Here is a 21,021-nt window from a genome sequence, read left to right on the forward strand (position 1 = left end):
TCCATGACGGCCTGGTGGTTTTCACTACTGGAAGTATTTCCAAACAGCTGAATTTACCCTTTTATGTCAGCGAGAGGGGGAAAAAACAGTAGCTGCTTTTTAAAAAAGCCAGCTGACCAACAGTCTGCAGCAACAGGTTTTTGTGCTGAAACTCTCCAGTTTAGCACTTTCTCTGACACCTCGTTAAGGATGGCAGGAACAATTTTATGTGAGTTTTAATAGTTTTGAGCCCATAATCTTTGTTTTTGAACACGTTTCACTCCTTATTCAGTTCTGATCGCAGGTCGGATGTTTCAGGCTTCCCTGTTAAAGCCGACTTGTGATGCAAAATTCACATTCTGCCCGTTTCTGTACCTCCATTTGGGTCTGAACTGCTTCTAAAAGTAGCCCACTGCTTAAAAAAAGAAAAAGTTTATGTTTTTTGGTGTCTGGAATAGGCCGTCAGCTAGCAACCCAAGCCGAGCCCAGCGCCGTTACCTAGCAACCCAGGCCGAGCCCAGCCCCGTTACCTAGCAACCCAAACAGAACTCAGGCACATCTGGTCAACTGGTTTCCCCCACTAATGGTTTTCAAAGATGTACGGTTGTGTAATTACACATCTGCTTGAAGCCATTTTCATTTGTGAGTGTAAACATTGACGTGGGGGCATGGCCAGCAGCAGCTTGTTTGGATTTAAAGTGACAGGACGCCCTAAAACATCTGGCTCTGAAAGGAGCTCAAAATAGACATAAAATCTCCTTATGTAAGAATGAATTCATGTAAAAAATGTGATAGGTTTTGTAAAGCCCATAAATCTATCCTAACCTGTTCAAAGAAGCATAGTAGGTCGTCTGTAATGTGTTTTAGTTCAGCTCTGGATTTTTCTGTCGTAAATGACTCAGAAACTACACAAAGTTATGAAAACAGAACCTTCTCAGAGTACACCTTGACACCAGCTCCTGGTCCATGTTTCTGTTTCTGAGATTTACTGCCACCACAGAACCACCGGGTCGTTGGAGTCTTTTTGTTCTCTGCCTGTCAGAAGGACCGTCTCCAATAAGTCTGAAGCTGCAGTTAACAGGGTTTTCCTGATTGTCCTCTCAGTTACTGCATGAGCTTCGCAGGTTTTTCTGATAACTCAGGTTTTGCTGCTCTGTTCATGCTGAGCGTGGTTGAAATGGGAAGCCCCTTCTTATTTTACTCCAACAGACGATCCGGAGCAACACAGTGGCGTTTCCCCACCATCTGCAGCAGCCAGACAATTTTACAGAAGTCATTTTTAGTTCATTTCTCTACCGTAATCTGACTCCCTCTGTGTTTTTTGAGCATCTTCATTGCATCATATTTGGTGTTTATTCTCTTCAGTTCTAATCTTTTAATAACTAACGATGAAGATTGAGGAGAATTAGCTGTGAATACATTTGGAGTGAAGCATTAATTTGGAAATTCACTGCATTTTATATCAGAACATGCAAAAGTATTCACAGTCCTTGAACTTTTATACATTTAGTTACATAAATTTGAAAACATAAGTTTTAGTATTTAATGCAGAAGTTTGAAAGGAAATGCTTTTTCCAAATATTCCACAAATAAAAGTGGTTAGGTTACACTGCAAAAACACAAAATCTAACAAGTATTTTTGGTCTAGTTTCTTTGTACACTTGAATTGAGACAAAACTAACAAGAAACTTCGACAAGACAGGAGCTTGTTTTAAGTAAATAATTCTCTAATTCTTTTTTTTTTTTTAAGTACTGGATCCAATGTGAGATTATTTCACTTATAGGAAATTGTTTTAAGTGAAAAACTGCCAGTGGATCTGGTACTTTTTAAAATCAATATTAATGAATTATTGACTCTAAACAAGCTCTTATGTCTTGATGAAAAGTTGCTTGTCGGTTTTGTTTTATATAAATTGCAGATATTTGCTCCAGAAATTGGACCTAAATACTTTGTTTTGTGTTTTCCAGTGTTTTTAAAACATCTGGAGCTCTGATCGTCTCTGGATCACTGCTAAGTTCTAGTCAACACTGGGAAACAGTGACGGCATTTTGATGCTGTGAGGAGGTTTTACTTCAAGATGGCCAGGGAGAGAGGTCAAAGGTCACGAGAAGATGAATGAAACCAACTTTTTTATGACCTTTATTTTTTTGCTAAATGAGCCGATCTCAGTCAACGCAGATGGAGAGGAACGATCTGCAGCTTCCCCATCCCTGCTGAAGAAACGCTTCCCCACAGCATGATGCTGCCACCACCATGTTTCACTGCGGAGATGGTGTGTAGTGGGTGGACATTCCTTTCATAACCCTGTTTTCTTCCTGATGCTCTCGTCTTCCCCTTCAGATTTATTCTCCACTCTGTGTTGGTTTGTCATAGAAAAAACAAGCAGCTCAGATTCCTCCGAGATAAACTGGACATTAAACACGACTCTGATCGTAAAGTCATAAGTTATTTCTTTCTCTGCAACTTTGATCAAACGTTCCTGTTTACATTTTCCGTTCCCAGCAGACGAGGACGACATCTGGACTGTTGTCTGATGCTTTGCTCTGTGCCGCCTGATCTCTGTTTCTCTCTCTGTTTGTTTCGCTCTGCGTTGTGTTCGGCTTTTCTTCCAAACTGTGCGTGACGGGAGGATCTGCTGCAGAACCTACAGATGTGGCATCAAAAATCTAAAAAAAATAATTCAATAAACTAGAGGGGATAAAACTTGTGGGAGGCCTTTTAGGACAAAACGTTCATTAATGTGATTTAGTTGGTTTGTGCTTTATAGGGAACAGTTTGGAAATCTGATGAAAAAATGCTGATTTTTTTTTCCTAATAGTTTTGAGTTTCTTTATTTTTGCTCTGCCTGGGTCTCTTAAATGTTGCTACATATACTATCACATGCATTTTTTCTTTCTATTTGTAAAAAACAGTGCAGAACATTTATTTTTAGTGTTTTTAGGGGGTTTATTGCTGACCTTTGAAGTGACGGAAACTGGCAGCAGTTTATTTCCCCACCTGACGGTGAAATGCTTTTTTAATCTTTTATTAAAGGTTGCTATAAAAATATCCTCAATCAACATATTTTTTCCATTTTTTTGTATGAATTCTTCATTTTTCTAACCTTAAATCTCTTAAATCTTTAGCAATTAGTCGTGAACTGTAATTTTCTCTCAAGCTTGGGAGGATTCAGAAACAAACCCTTCCACAGCGACAACTTTTGGTTGCCGGTCGTAAAAACGTTTATTTTTCATCCCAAACATTTGAACTGGTAGATTTAATGAACACAAACAAAAGATTTTGGTCCAGTCAAAGAATAAAGTGTGACTTTTTAAAGGGATTTCTGCCAGAAAGTTAATATAAATCAAGAAATGGTATGCTTAAAGAAGTGGTGCGTTTTGAACGTGTGTCAGTGGAACAAAAATACCAAAGGGACACAAGTTGCTCTAATTAGTTTAAAAATCACAGGAAAGGGTTAGGACAAAATATTAACTTCCAAAAAATACAAGTTTCCTTTGGTTGAAGATGGTTGAAAGTTGAAGAGCAAAAAAGCAACAAATGTTATATCAAGTTTGCTAAAACATCCCATTTGCCATTTTGTTACCTTTTTATTTTATTTTAGGACACAAACCGGCCCTGTTCTAACAAAATAAATGAATCTTTCTAGTTTTGAGCACAAATAAACGTAATAAATGCATATTGTTTTATCGTTATCGTTTCCTGGATAAGATCAGGATTTACTGACTTGTCACATTTTCTCCGTTAATCTAAACTGAAGTTTCACCTGCACATCTTGGCTGTTTTTCAGTAAATCATGTTGTAACAAATCCTATTGGTTCACCCAGAATGAAGTTTAAAAAGTGAAAACATGTTTAATGGTTCATTGCTTCCTCTGTTGCCACTCTGCAGCCTGTTTAGGAAATCTGATCGACTGGAACATCCTGTGACAGGAAGCCTTTTGTCTCCATCCAGATGGGATGTTTGATTCTTTTTATTTGTAATCATGTTTTACCAAGAGGACATTAGAAATGACAGTGAAGTTGATCAGATAAATAAATGTTTACATCTTTTGCACAAGCTTCTTTAGATGTTTGTGTTGGTAGATGCTGGATGGTTTGCTCTGCGCCGGTTTTAGTCAACTGATTTTAGCTGCAAAGTAGAAAATATCAGTCTTTAAATTTGAGAATGAATATTTGAAATGTAATTGGTTTGTCTCTCTTAGTCTGCAGACAATCCTCTGAGCTGAATAATGTTTTTTTTTTTTTGGAAGAAATCTTGCACAGGCATTTTACTTCTTCCCTTTCAGGAGAGTGTAGCACCACTTTGTTTTAAAGAAGCTTTTCTTTTCAACAGGGTGAAAAGTTTAAGTTTCAAAACCTTTAATTAAAGTTTAACAATTGAGCCCCAGAGGTTGTAAACAGGACAAAAAAAACCCTCTGACGTTCAGCTCACAAATGGTTTTTATTTTCTGCCTGTAATGGTTGTGAGTCAGCGAAGGAGACAAAACACTGCTGACGGTTTATTTACCAGGAATGGGCAGCGATCTGTGAACAGTGTGGTTCTTTTTTAATGTTAAAGTACCGAGGTGGAACGTTTGACTCACGGGGTCACACATGTAAAAGTGTATATTTTTGTATATACCACATCCTTATGTGTGTACAGTATGTACATATATACACAGTGTACTTAGCAGCAGTTCCTAGTTTTGTTGTCGAACTGTACAGCGCTTCTAACCGTTCCCTGTTTTATAAACACTGCAGAAATTCACATTTGAATGAGGAGAACTGATTAAATTAAATAAAAGCATTTATATATATAAATTTCAATGGTGTTCAGTGTGGTTGTAAATGTACCATTGAATATGTTTTTGTTTTTGGCACAACTCAATGACCTGATAAAAGGGCTGGTTCTGCTTTGGAGATTACTGAAAGACCTCAGTCCTAAACGTGGCCTTCTGTGCCGATTACAAAATGGTGTCACATGCTGTCTCATTATTATGGCTTAAGTCATAATTATGAGATTTTTTAAAATCAAGAGTAGTGGAAACGGACTTTCTAACTTCTGGAAGTTAGAAAGTTAACTTCCAGAAGTTCACTTCAATTTCAGTATTGAAATTGGAATTTCAATATTCCATGAAATTCCAATTTTATGGAATATTGGTATTCCATGAAATACCAATAAAATACATTTAGATTCAGAAAGAACCTGCATGATCTGTTTATGTACTGCGGTGCAGTTCCGGCTCATGTCCGGCAGGGGGCGATGTCAGACTGCAGTCTTCCCTGCCGAGGATCGCAGAGGAAGAAAACGGCTCAGACAGAAGCGGATTAGCGAACTCAGCAGACTGTGGAGGTCTGAGGAGAACAGCGACCTGAACAAACCATGAAGAACGAAGGCATAGAGGGGACGGAGCGGTTCCTGAGCCCGGACCGAGGCCGAGGTCTGCGGGCGGTGAGGCACTTCGCGGTGGGGGAGCTGGTGTTCGCCTGTCCTGCCTACTCCTACGTGCTGACGGTGAATGAGAGGGGGGCTCACTGCGAGCACTGCTTCACCAGGTAACCTGCTCCTCAGCTCCGTGAACCTCCAGGAGCAGCGCCTTTAAACACTGACGGGTTCAAAGGTCAGCTTGACTCAGCTGCTCAGGTGGTGGGAAGCTGCAGCAGCCGCCAATAAATGGGTCAGTGAGGCAGCTCACCTGGTTCCTGCTGCAGTCATGCAGGTAGCAGAGGCAGATTTACTTACTGGGCTGCCATGGGCAACAGAGTAGTGGGCTAGTGGTGATGTGTAACCACACCAGCTTTTAAAACAGAAACGAAGATTCATTGAGAAACTTAATCATCCTTGTTTACTGCAACATCTGGTGCATCATGTAGCATTTTTTTATAGTTAGCTTAATGGAAGCAGCAGCAGTTTTTCACTTGGTCACATGTGTCCCACGCAGGCTGCCATTGCACCACCAAAAGGTTATGGGGCTAAATATAACTGTCCATGTGTCCCAGGACAGGAAAAGGCCACGGCGCTTGGTTCTGTTAATGACCGGGTTGGATGCAAGCGCATATATTTAATTATAGGGCTGCAACTTCCAAATATTCTGACGATTAACCGATTAATCGGCTAGAAAAATTGGCGCAAATAAAAAAAAATCAATTCCCCCTTTTTTTTTAAATAGACATTTTAAAATAACAACATAGCATTCCTGGAGTGAACATGAACCAGCTGAAGCTAAAACAATCGCACTGGAGGAGTTTTGTGTAGAACACTTTGAGGCAAATTTGCTTTTACATTTCATGTAAAATATATTCATATTTTGTGTTGTCAGGTCATGGGTTCATGAAATCATACTTTTTTACTTTTGCAGGAGAGAAGATCTTTTCAAATGCGGTAAATGTAAGCAGGCCTACTACTGCAATGTTGACTGTCAGGTAAGAGGAGCTTTTTCTCCCTTCTTTCCTCTTTTGGAAATGTTTGATTTCTGCTTCCCTTTTCCAAAACGAATCAGAGGAACTGAGAGATTTTCAGATTTGATTTGAAATTGTGTGAGGCTCTTGCAGATTTAAGCAATTTTACATGCCGGCTTATTTATTCCTGGAAATAAATGGAGCCAAAGTCTTTTTACTGTTTCATCTTAGATGACAGAGGATCTTTTCTGGACCACACATCATGCCAACACCAGAGAGGATTTCCATTTTTACATAAAAAAAAACAAAAAAAACCCCAACATTTTTGCAGGGTCTTTGAAGATCATGATTTAATTCTTCCATTAAATTAAAGAAATTAGCAAATTAGCAAGTTTTTGCTGAAGCCATTTTGTTATCTTGTTCTTATCCACAAATAGTTAATAAAAAGTGTGTATTTAATGAGTTTTTGTTACGTTGTTAGCTAAAACTTGCCATAAGTAACAGCATAATGTTAGTTGGTTAGAGTTATAAATATGAAACAGAATGCTAGTTTTTATTTTTAATTCACACAAATCTTAAATTAAATAATAGAAATATTTGTTGCTTATTTATTTCCCTGTTTGGTGCATTTACTGGTCTCCTTATTTATGATTGGAGTCCTTTGTGCTTCTTGTCTGCTCAGAGAGGTGACTGGCCCATGCATAAGCTGGAGTGTGTCGCCATGTGTGCATATGGGGAGAACTGGTGTCCTTCAGAGACCGTCAGACTGGTGGCCAGAATCATCATGAAACAGGTATCAGTCCCCAGATGTAGGAGAAGGTTTCAGTGTGAAGCTTATGAGCCATCGCAATCTATAATCTGAACCGTTTTAATCCAGTATACATATAGAAACCATAATAAAAGAGGTTAGACGTGTATTGTATTTAGTGGACCTTTTTTTAAATGTTAATTGTCCGATTTAAATTGATCTATACTTGAAATATTTTTTTGTGTTATGGCTCTAAAATAATTTTATTTGAACAGTTTTGCAAAGTAAAAACCTAAACTCTACAACTCAGAAAGTGAATTCTTCATAGAAACCGTCTTTTATGATCAATCTGTAGTTTTCAGCAAAGCTTTGTCAGTAATAAATTATCTGGAAAACCAGTTTACATCTTAAAATGTGAGTCCTGATTAAAGCTTTCTGTATGTAATTTGCATATTTATGTGCTGTGATTAAACTGTCCTCCTGTGTCTGAACTGTTAGAGAGTCACGACGGATCGGACCCCCTCAGAACGGCTGCTCCTGCTCAAAGAGTTCGAAGCACGTGAGTCATCATCCGAATCTGTGAATTACAGCACAAGCGTTTGGTTACATATTCCTGCACTTTTAGTTACACGGTGCGTTAATTTGCTCATCTGTGTGTGATCTCGCTGTAGTTTTAGCAGAGTCTATTAATATTCTCCGCTGTAGCCTCCAGTCCTGATTCTGTTTCTTTCACTCAGTATGACTGCAGAGCTGTGGGACTTAAATCCCAAGTTACAGGATGCTGTAATTTTATTCTCTCTCTGTGTTCCCGTTAACTGCTGCCACTTTTTTTTTTTTCCCAGCAAGGCACTTTCTCAGGTATTGTACTGGGACTGATTTGTAAACAAACCGCTGCTTCACCACAGGATCGTCCTGAACTCAAACCAATGTATGAGCAGCAGCTGCCTGCACTGCTTCATGTTGGTGTTGGTTCCTGATGTTGGTGCATATGAATCAATACTGGGGAAGCAAGTTATCTATTAATAAGATAATTTATTGGTCCCCCATAGGAGAAATTTGTCTTTAAGTCGGGCAAGGCTGCAGTACAACAAAAAAATATAAACAATAGTTCAAAAAGACAATAGACACGTACAAGTAACATCAGTACAAAAAAATGCAACAAAAAGTTGATCTAAAGTTGATTCATCTTATCGATCGACTAGCCATTTTCTTAAAAACCACCTGTATCAAAATGGCCGACCATCTTTCTCAATGTAAAAGCACGCATTTTTCAGAATATGCTTAATGAATATAAAATACATTACATTTTATCATTATTTTGTATCAGCTGTAATTAATACTGAGTGAATAAAGAGAAAGTTATGCTTTTCTCACTTTATTAAATCTAGACATATTTTAAAATATAGCTAATCAGGAACTTCACAGGTTGCTGCACACCAAAAATAAAAGATAAAAATAATAAAATATGTAAACGCTTAACTACACATGAACAGAGCGAGTTCATATAGTAATACTTTCGATGGTTGCTGTTAAAGGAATGTTAAAACTTAGCTAAATGAAGAGCTTTAACTCAAAATCCGCCGTGATTATTGGCATCGTTTTCCTCATCATATTAAAATGCGTAGTGCTCCGCTTTTCTCCCGTTACATTATCGCCTTCGTAACACATGAATAATTGTCGCGTCATGACGTTCGGCTGAATGATCGATGTTAATGTGAAACTTAAGGAGCTTGTAGACTGCGGTAGATGTCAAAACAGAACCGCATGAAGTGAATTTTGCGGTTCCACACACGGGACTCTGTTTCGACCGTTACTCTTTGCCTTTCCGTCTTAACCGCCATTTTTATTCTCGTATTGACTAACCTGTGGCGCCCTCTTCTGGATGGCGACCAAACTGGAACACTGTTAGTTACTCGATTGGAACGCATTTTTATTTAATAAGCCACTAATTGTAGATTCATTGTTTACATCCCTAATCAGTATGGTTTTACAATGAAGAGTGTTTGAAACTTCTGTCTAAAATTGCGTCTCTAATCTCCTTTTCTTTATATACTGTGATGTTCTGTTGAGGTGTTCAATACTCTTTACCTTTGCTGTCTCTCCTTTGATTTCCTGTTTTTTGCCTCTTGCAGATCTGGATAAGATGGACAGTGAGAAGGAGGAGTTAAACCAGGCTGACATTGCGGCTTTGCACCATTTCTACTCCAAACACATCAGTGACCTCCCTGACGACCAGGCTCTCACTGAGCTCTTTGCACAGGTGAAATCTGAGAACATTTTGATCAGAAACATTAAAATAAATAAAATGAAGCTGATGGTTACATCGGCCACTCCTTTATGGGCCTTAAACAGCATCGGTATTGATTATAAAATAAATATTTGACCAAAAGTTCTATTGATAAATATACTAAGTGATGTACTTTACAGAAGGATTTGTACCAATTAACTTTTTCACATTTTTCCACAAACTTTAACATATTTTACTGAAATGAAGTTCATCTAAATCACCACCTTTGACCCTGAAATGCCTAAATAAAATGTGGTGCAGCTATTTAAAGGAAAGGTTATGAAACCCCTGCTCTAGTAAATTTCTTAAGCTTTCACAGAACAGCAGCTGGATTTATGCTCAGATGATGTTACACACATGAGGACACTTTTACTAATTTGGATCGCTGTTCTATTGAACAGAGATCTGCAGCTCTTAACACAGAAATGAAAAGAATAGTGCTTCTTGCAATGTTTCTAAATAAAAATAGCAATAAAAAAAATTTCTGGATTTTTCTTGATGTAATTATGGTTTAAAATCTACAACAGAATAACAGTAATGGTGCATAAATATTTTAATAAATGCAGTTCTTTAAAAATCAATGAGCTCTTTGTTTTTAATGTGTCTTGTTGCTTTTGTGGCTCCAGACAAATGTTGCTGAAACGAAACGAGGCCAATAAAACCTCTCTGGGTTTTAAATGTTTTTATTTTGTGGTATCATAGTTAAGGGTCTGAATACAGTGAACAACACATTTATAAGAGTATTTACTAAAAAGTGCTTACACTATGTTCTGACTGTTGTCTGTGCTTACGGGCCGAACAGCAGTTCAGATTACCCACCCTTCTTGGAGTCCTTAGAGGGGGTACTGGAGGGTGCTCCTCCTGGGGACTCCCTTGTTCTACTGGGGGACTTCAACGCTCACGTGGGCAATGACAGTGAGACCTGGAGGGGCGTGGTTGGGAGGAACGGCCCCCCCGATCTGAACTCGAGTGGTGTTCTGCTGTTGGACTTCTGTGCTCGTCACGGATTGTCCATCACAAACACCATGTTCAGGCATAAGGGTGTCCATATGTGCACTTGGCACCAGGACACCCTAGGCCGCAGTTCGATGATCGATTTTGCGATCGTTTCATCGGATCTGCGGCCGTATGTCTTGGACACTCGGGTGAAGAGAGGTGCGGAGCTGTCCACTGACCACTACCTGGTGGTGAGTTGGCTCCGGTGGTGGGGGAGGAAGCCGGTCAGACCTGGCAGGCCCAAACGTGTAGTGAGGGTCTGCTGGGAACGTCTGGCGGAGTCCCCTGTGAGACGGAGCTTCAACTCCCATCTCCGGCAGAGCTTCGAACACGTTCCGGGGGAGGTGGGGGACATTGAGTCTGAATGGACCATGTTCCGTGCCTCCATTGCCGAGGCGGCTTATCGGAGCTGCGGCCGCAAGGTTGCTGGTGCCTGTCGCGGCGGCAACCCTCGAACCCGTTGGTGGACACCTTCGGTGAGGGATGCTGTCAAGCTGAAGAAGGAGTCCTATCGGACCTTTTTGGCCTGTGGGACTCCAGAAGCAGCTGATGGGTACCGGCGGGCGAAGCGGCATGCGGCTCGGGTGGTCGCTGAGGCAAAAACCCGGGCGTGGGAGGAGTTCGGAGAGGCCATGGAGAAAGACTTCCGCACGGCTTCGAGGCGATTCTGGGCCACCATCCGGCGTCTCAGGAGGGGGAAGCGGTGCAGCACCAACACTGTTTATAGTGGGGATGGTGTGCTGCTGACCTCAACTAGGGACGTTGTGGGCCGGTGGGCAGAATACTTCGAAGACCTCCTCAATCCCACCAACATGCCTTCTGTTGAGGAAGCTGGGCCTGTGGACTCTGGGTTGGGCTCTCCAATCTCTGGGGACGAGGTCGCCGAGGTGGTCAAAAAGCTCCTCGGTGGCAGGGCCCCGGGGGTGGATGAGATCCGCCCGGAGTTCCTTAAGGCTCTGGATGTTGTAGGGTTGCGTTGGCTCGCGCGACTCTGCAATATCGCATGGATATCGGGGGCAGCTCCCCTGGATTGGCAGACCGGGGTGGTGGTCCCCCTGTTTAAAAAGGGGGACCGGAGGGTGTGCTCCAATTACAGGGGGGTCACACTCTTAAGCCTCCCTGGTAAGGTCTATTCAGGGGTCCTGGAGAGGAGGGTCCGTCGGATAGTCGAACCTCGGATTCAGGAAGAGCAGTGTGGTTTTCGTCCTGGTCGTGGAACACTGGACCAGCTCTACACCCTCAGCAGGGTCCTGGAGGGTGCATGGGAGTTCGCCCAACCGGTCTACATGTGTTTTGTGGACTTGGAGAAGGCGTTCGACCGTGTCCCCAGGGGGGCCTTGTGGGGGGTTCTCCGGGAGTATGGGGTACCGGGCCCTTTGATACGGGCTGTCAGGTCCCTGTACGACCGGTGTCAGAGTCTGGTCCGCATTGCCGGCAGTAAGTCGGGCTCGTTTCCGGTGAGAGTTGGACTCCGCCAAGGCTGCCCTTTGTCACCGATTCTGTTCATTACCTTCATGGACAGAATTTCTAGGCGCAGCCGAGGTGTTGAGGGGATCCGTTTTGGTGGCCTTAGGATCGCATCTCTGCTTTTTGCGGATGATGTGGTCCTTTTGGCTTCATCGGAACGTGATCTGCGGCTCTCACTGGAGCGGTTCGCGGCCGAGTGTGAAGCGGCTGGGATGAGGCTCAGTGCCTCCAAATCCGAGGCCATGGTCTTGAGCCGGAAAAGGGTAGAGTGCCTTCTCCAGGTCAGGGGGGTCGTCCTGCCTCAAGTGGAGGAGTTTAAGTATCTGGGGATCTTGTTCACGAATGAGGGAAGAAGGGAGCGGGAGATCGACAGGCGGATTGGGGCAGCGTCTGCTGTGAAGCGGGCGCTGTACCGGTCCGTCGTGGTGAAGAGAGAGCTGAGTCAAAAAGCGAAGCTCTCGATTTACCGGTCAATCTACGTTCCCACCCTCATCTATGGTCATGAGCTTTGGGTCATGACCGAAAGAACGAGGTCCCGGATACAAGCGGCCGAAATGGGTTTCCTCCGCAGGGTGGCTGGGCTCTCCCTTAGAGATAGGGTGAGAAGCTCGGTCATCCGGGAGGGACTCAGAGTAGAGCCACTGCTCCTCCACGTCGAGAGGAGCCAGTTGAGGTGGCTCGGGCATCTGGTCAGGATGCCTCCTGGACGCCTCCCTGGTGAGGTGTTCCGGGCACGTCCCACCGGGAGGAGGCCCCGAGGAAGACCCAGGACACGCTGGAGGGACTATGTCTCTCGGCTGGCCTGGGAACGCCTTGGGGTTCCCCCGGAGGAGCTGGAAGAAGTGGCTGGGGAGAGGGAAGTCTGGGCCTCCCTTCTGAAGCTGCTGCCCCCGCGACCCGATCCCGGATAAGCGGAAGAAGATGGATGGATGGATGGATGGACTATGTGCTAATTTGTGTTTTCCTTAAGTTAAAGTTTCTGATTGTAACTTGACAAAGTTTGTTTGTTTTAGTGTTGGATGTTGTCATTCAAATTATATCTGACCTCTGTTCCTCCAGTTTTACCAGATAAAATGGTGAACCAATGGGAAATGGAAGTGTTTTTATTTATATTGGTGAGCAGCAGGAGTGGAGCATGTTGGTGCCTGCAGGATATCCATCGCTGGCTGAATGGATCCGGTCTGCAGCTCTTATCTCTTTAATTTGATGTGTCTGGCGGAGCCGTGGCCTCTTTGCTTTCACACTGCACTAATGGAAACAACCTCTTTAGCCTCTTATCTCAAGGCTACTTTTAATCTGTGCTGCAGGACGTCCTCCATCCTATCGGATGTTTCACAGCACTTTAGTCTGCGATGCTTGCTTTGTCATCATATATCTGAACTCTGGCTTCTTTATTGTTTTGTTTTTTTGTCTGTTTCCAGGTAAACTGTAATGGTTTCACCATAGAGGACGAAGAGCTCTCCCATCTAGGATCAGCTGTTTTTCCTGAGTAAATACTTTACAAATCATCACAAAAAACTCTGTTAAATACTCTCTGTGTAACCAGGGCTGCAACTAATTACTCTTTTTGTAATTCATCCATCCATTTTCTTCCGCTTATCCAGGGTCGGGTTTTTGTAATTGATTATTGTATAGATTATTCCGACAATTAATTGGGTAAAGAAATTGCCACATTTTGCCAGTTTTCTTTTTAATTATATTTTTTCATTTAAACACCTAAATATTTTTATAAACTATTAATACTTAAAAATGTAAATAAACAAGTCATTCGGTTCCCCTTATAAATCAGAAAATAAACATTTTATTACCTAAAAGACAATAACATATCATTTATACTTTAACATCAACATGTGAAAAACTCAGGCTTTTCTTCTTGATTTAAACTCATTACAGTTTAAGACTGACCTGCTGATTATCTTTTGGGTTAACCAATAAATAATTGGATTGCAAAAGACACTTAAAAGATTTTTATTTACAGAATTTGAACCAGGTGAAGCTAAAACTGGGTTGAACATATTTTCATCTTAAATACAAAATGTTTAGATTTTTTGTACAGTTTTGGCTAAATTATTGCTCTGAGTGTGTTGTTCTTTCAGCAGTTTGCCTTTTTGAATCTGTATGCTCCAGATGATAATTAGTCGGTTGCTAAAACAGTTGGTGATTTTATCAAGAATCAATTGATGACGATAATTAATCATGATTAATCTGATTAATCGTTTCAGCCCTACACATAACCTTCTTCTCTTCTGTTGTGCTGGTATTTTTCCCATCTTTATCTCCTTTTTAGATGTAATTAATTTTAATTATGCCTTCTCTTTCCAGTGTAGCGCTGATGAATCACAGCTGTAGTCCAAATGTTATTGTGACCTATAAAGGCACAGTGGCTGAGGTCAGAGCCGTTCAAGAGATAAACCCAGGGGAAGAGGTAAAGGACAGAGCTTCTGTTTTTGCCAAAATTTAAATAAAAAATGTCCTCCTCTTTATTCTTAATTGATTTCTTTTTTGCAGATCTTTGACAGTTACATAGACCTGCTGTATCCAACAGAGGACCGGAGAGAGAGGCTGTTAGATTCCTACTTCTTCATGTGTCAGTGCACCGAGTGCACCAGCAGGTCAAAGGTGATCCCTGCTGAAGTCCTCAAACTCTTTTTATCTAATGAGGATAGAACAGTGTAGTTAAGGGGTGTGCATAAGATTGGCATATCATGTTATAAACATAATATTTTTGATAGAATGATTGGATTGGATTTGATTTATCATCACTGTACAGTAAACTGTATAACGAAACTAGTAGTACAGCTTCTTAGGGCATTTATAAACAAACAGTCAAAACAGGTAAGATTGGTGTGATCTGGGAAAAAATAAAAAGTATATAACATCTGTGATAAACATGAAGGAGTCTTCATGAATGTCATGAAATGCCTTTTAGTAAATAATGACACTTTAATGCAAAGTTGAATTAAAAGTGTCAAGGTAGCATTATTTGATAAATGTGAGGGATCTACACAAACCAAATGGTTTCAAAAATATTCTTAATTTATTACAAAATGGTCAGAAAATGGTGCTAAAATAATGATTTGAGCCCAAAGCAGAGGTCAACACAACAAACTGCAACTGGAGCACAAACTGACCCAACAAACAAAACATGAGGGGAACTTAAATAGAGGCTGATCAGACCACTGCTGGCAACACAGGGTAATTAAATAAACACACAAAAGCTTAACTAGCAAACAAAAACTGACTATCAAAAAACACTAAAGAAATAGTCAAATTAAACCAAAGTAATAACCAAATGTTCCTCCTCAATGCAAACAAATGGTACAACCCGCTGAGTTGGTTTGCCAGCCTTCTGTGTAGCACTCTGTGAAAATATAGCAAACTGACAGATACAGTCAACTAAAGAGTCAGGCTAATGAAAATAATTTTAATCAAAAATGAAAGTATAATCACTAGTTAATCTGTAAACTAATATTAAGGATGAACAGAAAAACAATTACCATTCAAAGTAAATTATGACACTTTTATGCAAAGTTGCATTAAAACATACACTAAAAGTCCGTTAACAGTCAACTTTCCATTAAAAGTGTCATTATTTACAGAATGACACTGTGACAAGAGTTACAGTGTCATTCTGTAAACATTGTTTATGACTCTTGTAATGAGTTTACAAGAGTTTATTCTTGTAAATTCATAATGTTAATGTTTATAAAGTGTCATTATTGATACTTTGTGACAAACAATGTTCATGACACCTGGTGTCATGTCTTGTTTATGAGGCTCATGAAAATCCCTTCAAATAAAGTGTTACCAAATGAATTGTTTTGCTCATCACATGAAATTTATCGCATTTAAATTGCATACAATGTTAAAGTAGATGCTTTTGTAAGGCACTATATTAAAAGCAACAGAAATACTAGCATACCAGTGTTTTCTGTGTTATAGTTTCCGTCTGGAAACCTTACGATTATTTACTGCTTTTCTTGTCGTGCAGGATAAAGCAAAAATGGAGATCAGGAAACTGAGCTCTCCGCCAGAACCAAAGGAAATCCAGTCTATGGTCCATTATGCCAAAAATGTCATTGAAGAGTTCAGAAGAGCCAAGCACTACAAAAATATCCTGTTCTCATTAGAGCTTTCCCTGTGACGTTTCCTGTCTCGTCTCTCTGTGCCTCCTGCTGTTTGTCGTTTCTCCTTGACTCTGTTGCACATCCCAGCGAGCTGCTGGAGATGTGTGAGCTCAGCCTGGAGAAGATGGGAGCTATTTTTGCAGACACCAACGTCTACATGCTGCACATGATGTATCAGGCCATGGGCGTGTGTCTCTACATGCAGGACTGGGACGGCGCCATGAGCTACGGGGAGAAAATCGTTCAGCCGTACAGGTAAACCGATGTGATGGGTCCCAAACCAGAAGGTCCATTCAGAGGTTTGAGGAGACGTTTGAGAGCAGAGTGGGTTTTTGATCCAAGTGACACTTGTATTAAAGTTAGTCTTTATGAAACCATTTACCTCAGCAGTTACATTAAACGAGCTCTTTTTCTTTCCATGCTCAACTCATCTGACCTCAGTGATTTAAAACCCAGCATTTCCTTTTATTTATATTGAAATATATATTAGAAATTCACATTTAGGATGTTTTTATCCTTACATTTGGGTCTCAATTGTTTCTAAAAACAATAAAACCTGCTTTATAAAAACCATCCAATAAGGCAATAAGTTAATGTTTTGTTTTTGGTGTCTGGAATTTCCACTGTGCCGTTACCTAGCAACCTCAGCCAGGCCCAGCCCGTCACCTAGCAACCGAAGCGGAACCCCAGCACGTTTGGTGCTTACCATTCCATTTACTGCTTTATATTAAATGTTCTCTTTTTATTCATGTTCAGCCCGCCTGACCTCTGTGGTTTTTAAACCCAGAGTTTCCTTTTGTTACTATTGAAGGCAGCTGTGTTTTTAATTATTGAAGCACCAAAACAAAACCGTTTGTCTCAGTAACTCCATCCTCTTCTTGAGTTGATGTGTTGCCATTTTCTCCGCAGTGTTCACTACCCGACCTACTCTCTGAATGTGGCGTCCATGTACCTGAAGCTGGGCCGTCTCTACTTGGGACTTGAAAAGAAATCCCAAGGTGTCAAAGCCTTGAAAAAGGTAATTTTTGTCTTTATTGGTGTCATTTTTGCCTCAGGATATTAAATTTTAAAGTTTGTAAGTTTTATTTTAAAAGTAGAAAATATAGCCAGCAGGAAACCTCTCTTCTCGAAAAACATATTGTAGAGAAACCTTGATTTGCAATGTTGTGTCTGATGAAACCAAATTAAAGATATTTGTGCTCATGTTTTTTTATTTTCAAACACTCCCCGTACCATTCTATTCAAAACACTGATGTCAAGCACAGTGTAGCACTGAGTAAATGTTTCAATTTTAAAAAATCACTTAAGGAGGCATTATGTATTTTCTAGGCACCTAGTTGTTATAAAAATTGTTACATCAAACATAACTGTAAAAAAAATGTGGCTTTGCAGTTAGACGCCTTGAAATTAGGCCTCTGTCTCTTTAAGAAGCTCCTCCTCTTTCCAAGACTCAGCTTTCGGCAAATTATCATAACAATGATCCTCCATTATCCCGTTTAAAACTGTTCTCAAGAGCTTTGGATTATTTTTGACTTTATTGTCGTACAGCTTCTTCTGTTACTACGACTGCATTATTGTACTTTGACTTTATTCTCATAATTAAGAGATCGTAGCCCGGCCCTGTTATTCTGCTGTAGAGCTCAACTGAATTCAACGTCCAAATAAATATAAACTGTAAAAAACAAACAAGATGGTGGCTCTAAACTATGGAAACCCAAGGAGTTTATTGGTGGAAAAAAAAAATCCAGATTTACCAAAAATGTAATTTTAAAAAACAAAAATGTGATTAATCCATAAAATCAATGTATTGACTGGATGCCTTATGAGTGTCTTGGCAGTCTGTTTGTCAATCATCTCTTTACTTCTCCTCAGGCGTTGGCCATCATGGAGGTGGCTCATGGGAAAGACCACCATTATGTAGCAGAGGTCAAACGGGAAATCCTGGACCAGAAATAAACCTGGAGAAAGAGAAAATTAAACTGGGACCTCCTTAAAAAGCAACAAAACACACATCTCCAAAGCATGGCATGCATCCTTTACCTCTGTTTTTACACTTTTTTATTGTCCTGCCTCACTTTATGCACATGCGTTCTGACTGGATTATGTGTTTTACCTGTCCCTGATTTCTTCACATACTGGACTTTAACTAGGTTTGCTTTTTGGAATTAATTTAAAAACTCCTGAAGTATTTTGTTTTTCATCCTCAAACTGAACTCATCGTCCTGCCTTTTGAAGCTGCCTTCTGAGGAAAGTCAAGCTTTCGTCTGGTGGCTTCCACCTTCGTCCTGCTTTTCCACTCAGTGTTTTGTGGATTCGTCTCCAGGCTGTTTGTGTTTTTGCAGCATTTCGAGCTGCATGTGTCCTTCCAGATTAGTCACTGGGTCACAGCCTGTCTGTTTACCACCAGAGCACAGTTTATAGTCGCACTCAGTGAAACTGTGATTTAACACTAAGACTGGCCATGCATCAAACACTCTGTAGCAACAGAGAGGTCTCACAGCGCGTTGTGGTTTGTTGAAGGGAAGTGTTGCATGCTTGACTTATTATGCATTTGTTTATGTTTGTCTTTTTTCAGATGAAGTGATCAGTTCATATCTTGGCTGTTCTCTCTTTTCAAAAAAGAAGAGAATGAGAAAAATATCACATCAAAGTTGAAAACAACAATGTATATTTTTTTATTTACTGCTAAAAAAAGGATTGCATATACATTATTATAGTAAAGTATTAGGTACATATTTTTGTCATTCTGTGTTTTAGCTGGTTAGTCGGACAATCTGCTCGAGTAGCAAGCCTGCAGTCGGCTGCATTTCAGACGTCCAGTTTGCAGCGAAGTAGCAAAAGGGTGATGCTGTTGCTGCTTTAGTTTCTACATAATCAGTGTTTGTGCTTTTCATAACAGGAAATATTTCCAAATAGATTTTTTTCTTTATTACGAATTAATGAGCAGAGTGGAGGTTTTATTCAGCCAGCTGACCGGCAGTTGACTGATCATGTGACCTTGGCAGATCAGTAACCGACCCAAAGCGAAACACTCGGGCCTGGGAATGAGCGCCGGACTGAGATTTGACCAAATGTTCTGAGAGTTTCTGCCGAGGATCTGGCTGAAACCGGAGCCTCTGGTTCTGTCATAACAGCAGGAACTCTGTATTTGGTATGGTATGGTATTTTGTCTTATTTTATGTTTCTTTAAAAGCAAATTCTCATCAGTCTGGTTTTGACGTTAACATGCACTAAGAACGTCACATATCTACATTCTGTAAGAAATATTTCCTTATGTAATTTTGAGAAATGTTCCTGCTTCACGTTTCTCGGTGCTTAGTGTCATTTTTAAGTATAAATTTGATGATTTTTGCTTAATTTGCACCATCAGAAAAATCCAAACAGTTAAATTTGTGAAAAACCGTTACAGCAGAAATTATTAAATACTAGCAAGACAAATCTATATTATAATTTTCAGGTGGCTACAAACCCTCACTCTAAAGTGTGAGGCAGGTGCCGATTGTAAAATTAGATCTTTTTTGTAGACGTAACGCTGAAAAATAACAATCTCACCAAGTATTTTTGGTCCAGCATGTAGTGAAAATATCTCAGTACTCTTGAAATGGGACAAAACTAACATAGGTAGCTCTTCAGCTATTTTTTTGTTTTGAGTAAATAATTCCTTAGTATTAGTTTTTAAAAAACTACAGGTTTTCCTGGCATATTATTTCACTTATAACATGAAATATCTTATTAGTGAAATTAGTGGAACTTGTACGTTTTAGTCAATATTTAGGAATCGCTGATTTAAAACAAACAATTTCTTGCTGAAAAGTTACTTATAAGTTAGTTTTGGCTCATTTCAAGTGTACTAAGACATTAACACCTGAAAAACTAGACCAAAAGTACTTGGTAACATTTTTTGATTTTGCAGTATAAATCTCCTAAAACCACAGAGAAATGCTTCTTTCCCTTTTTTTGATGTTTTAGCTCTTAATTTGACAGGCAACGAAAGCTTTGAAGCAAAGATCACCTGGGCCTTATCTGAGGGTTTTCCTTGCACTCATGTTTTGTATTCTCAATGTGACTAAATGATGTCAAACTTAAACATGGTTTATCCAGAAGTGGACAGTTTCGCTGTCAGTGGATTGTCATCAGAAACCAGTAGCTTCTCCTGTTTACTGTTAAGTGAATTCAATGCACCACAGCAATGTGGCCTACAGACTGACGTAACCTTGTGATGAGTTTTCTGTGGTTGTATTTGTAGCATCTCCTGCTTATGTGACTGTCGACTCTATTAAAAATGATGCATCTGCAAGGTGCCTGCCTTATAGCTGTAATGTGAAAAGCACTATTTCAGCAGCCCAGTACAGCCCACATAATCATGTTTGTAGATTTCTGCAAGAGAAGAAGATGCAGAGGCTTTGCATAAGCCAAACACTGTTTGGACTGTCTGTCCAAACGTAAGCGCAGCATTTAGTAAGACATTTTTTCCCTTGGATGTTCAAACGAATCTGTTGTTTTGTAATTCTTTGTAATCCTTTCTGCATGTTTCTGTAATAAATTGCTAAGCATGAATGTTATTCTGTTGGAATGCAAAAAAGATCTAAGTCTATAATTTTTCATTATGTTTTAAATGAAAACTAATAAATGATGACTAAACTATCTGCACTCTACCGATTCAGATTTTGTAACTGAAAATGTTTTGAATCAAAGTTCACAGCACTTTATTTTCTTCCATGTTTTTTTCTCTAAATTATGCTGTTCAATGCCCCATAGCAGAAAAAGTGAAACATTCTGCTTTAAAGTTATTGCTTGTGAAGGTTATTTTTTTGGAAAAACAAAAAGAAAAGATGTAGTATAATCCTAGTTGATTATGATGAGATGCTAATAAGCTGCTCCCAGTTGTAAAACAACACCTTGTTTTCAAGGTATCACATGATAACTGTAAGAAAAAACACAACATTCAAAACCAGAGGGAAAAATTCTCCAAACAAAAATATGAACAAAAGTCTACAAAAAACAAATCAGAACTAACATAACTCCCAACATGCTGTCAC

At 40.1% G+C, this 21,021-nt stretch overlaps 1 protein-coding gene across 1 annotated transcript; it reads left to right on the forward strand.

Annotated features, from left to right (window-relative positions):
• Positions 1-5,234: 5,234 nt before the first annotated feature.
• On the forward strand, positions 5,235-20,628 carry smyd2a (SET and MYND domain containing 2a). The gene is made up of 12 exons (XM_014997700.2): positions 5,235-5,514; positions 6,318-6,381; positions 7,040-7,150; positions 7,604-7,664; positions 9,238-9,365; positions 13,277-13,344; positions 14,178-14,280; positions 14,364-14,474; positions 15,847-15,967; positions 16,063-16,237; positions 16,892-17,000; positions 17,855-20,628. Exons 1-12 carry the CDS (start codon positions 5,342-5,344, stop codon positions 17,936-17,938), a joined length of 1,308 nt encoding a protein of 435 aa, XP_014853186.1. The 5' UTR covers positions 5,235-5,341; the 3' UTR covers positions 17,939-20,628.
• Positions 20,629-21,021: the final 393 nt, after the last annotated feature.

Source organism: Poecilia mexicana, unplaced genomic scaffold (genome assembly GCF_051168715.1).
Source record: "Poecilia mexicana isolate PSO_F unplaced genomic scaffold, ASM5116871v1 scaffold_3, whole genome shotgun sequence".
Classification (NCBI taxonomy): domain Eukaryota; kingdom Metazoa; phylum Chordata; class Actinopteri; order Cyprinodontiformes; family Poeciliidae; genus Poecilia; species Poecilia mexicana.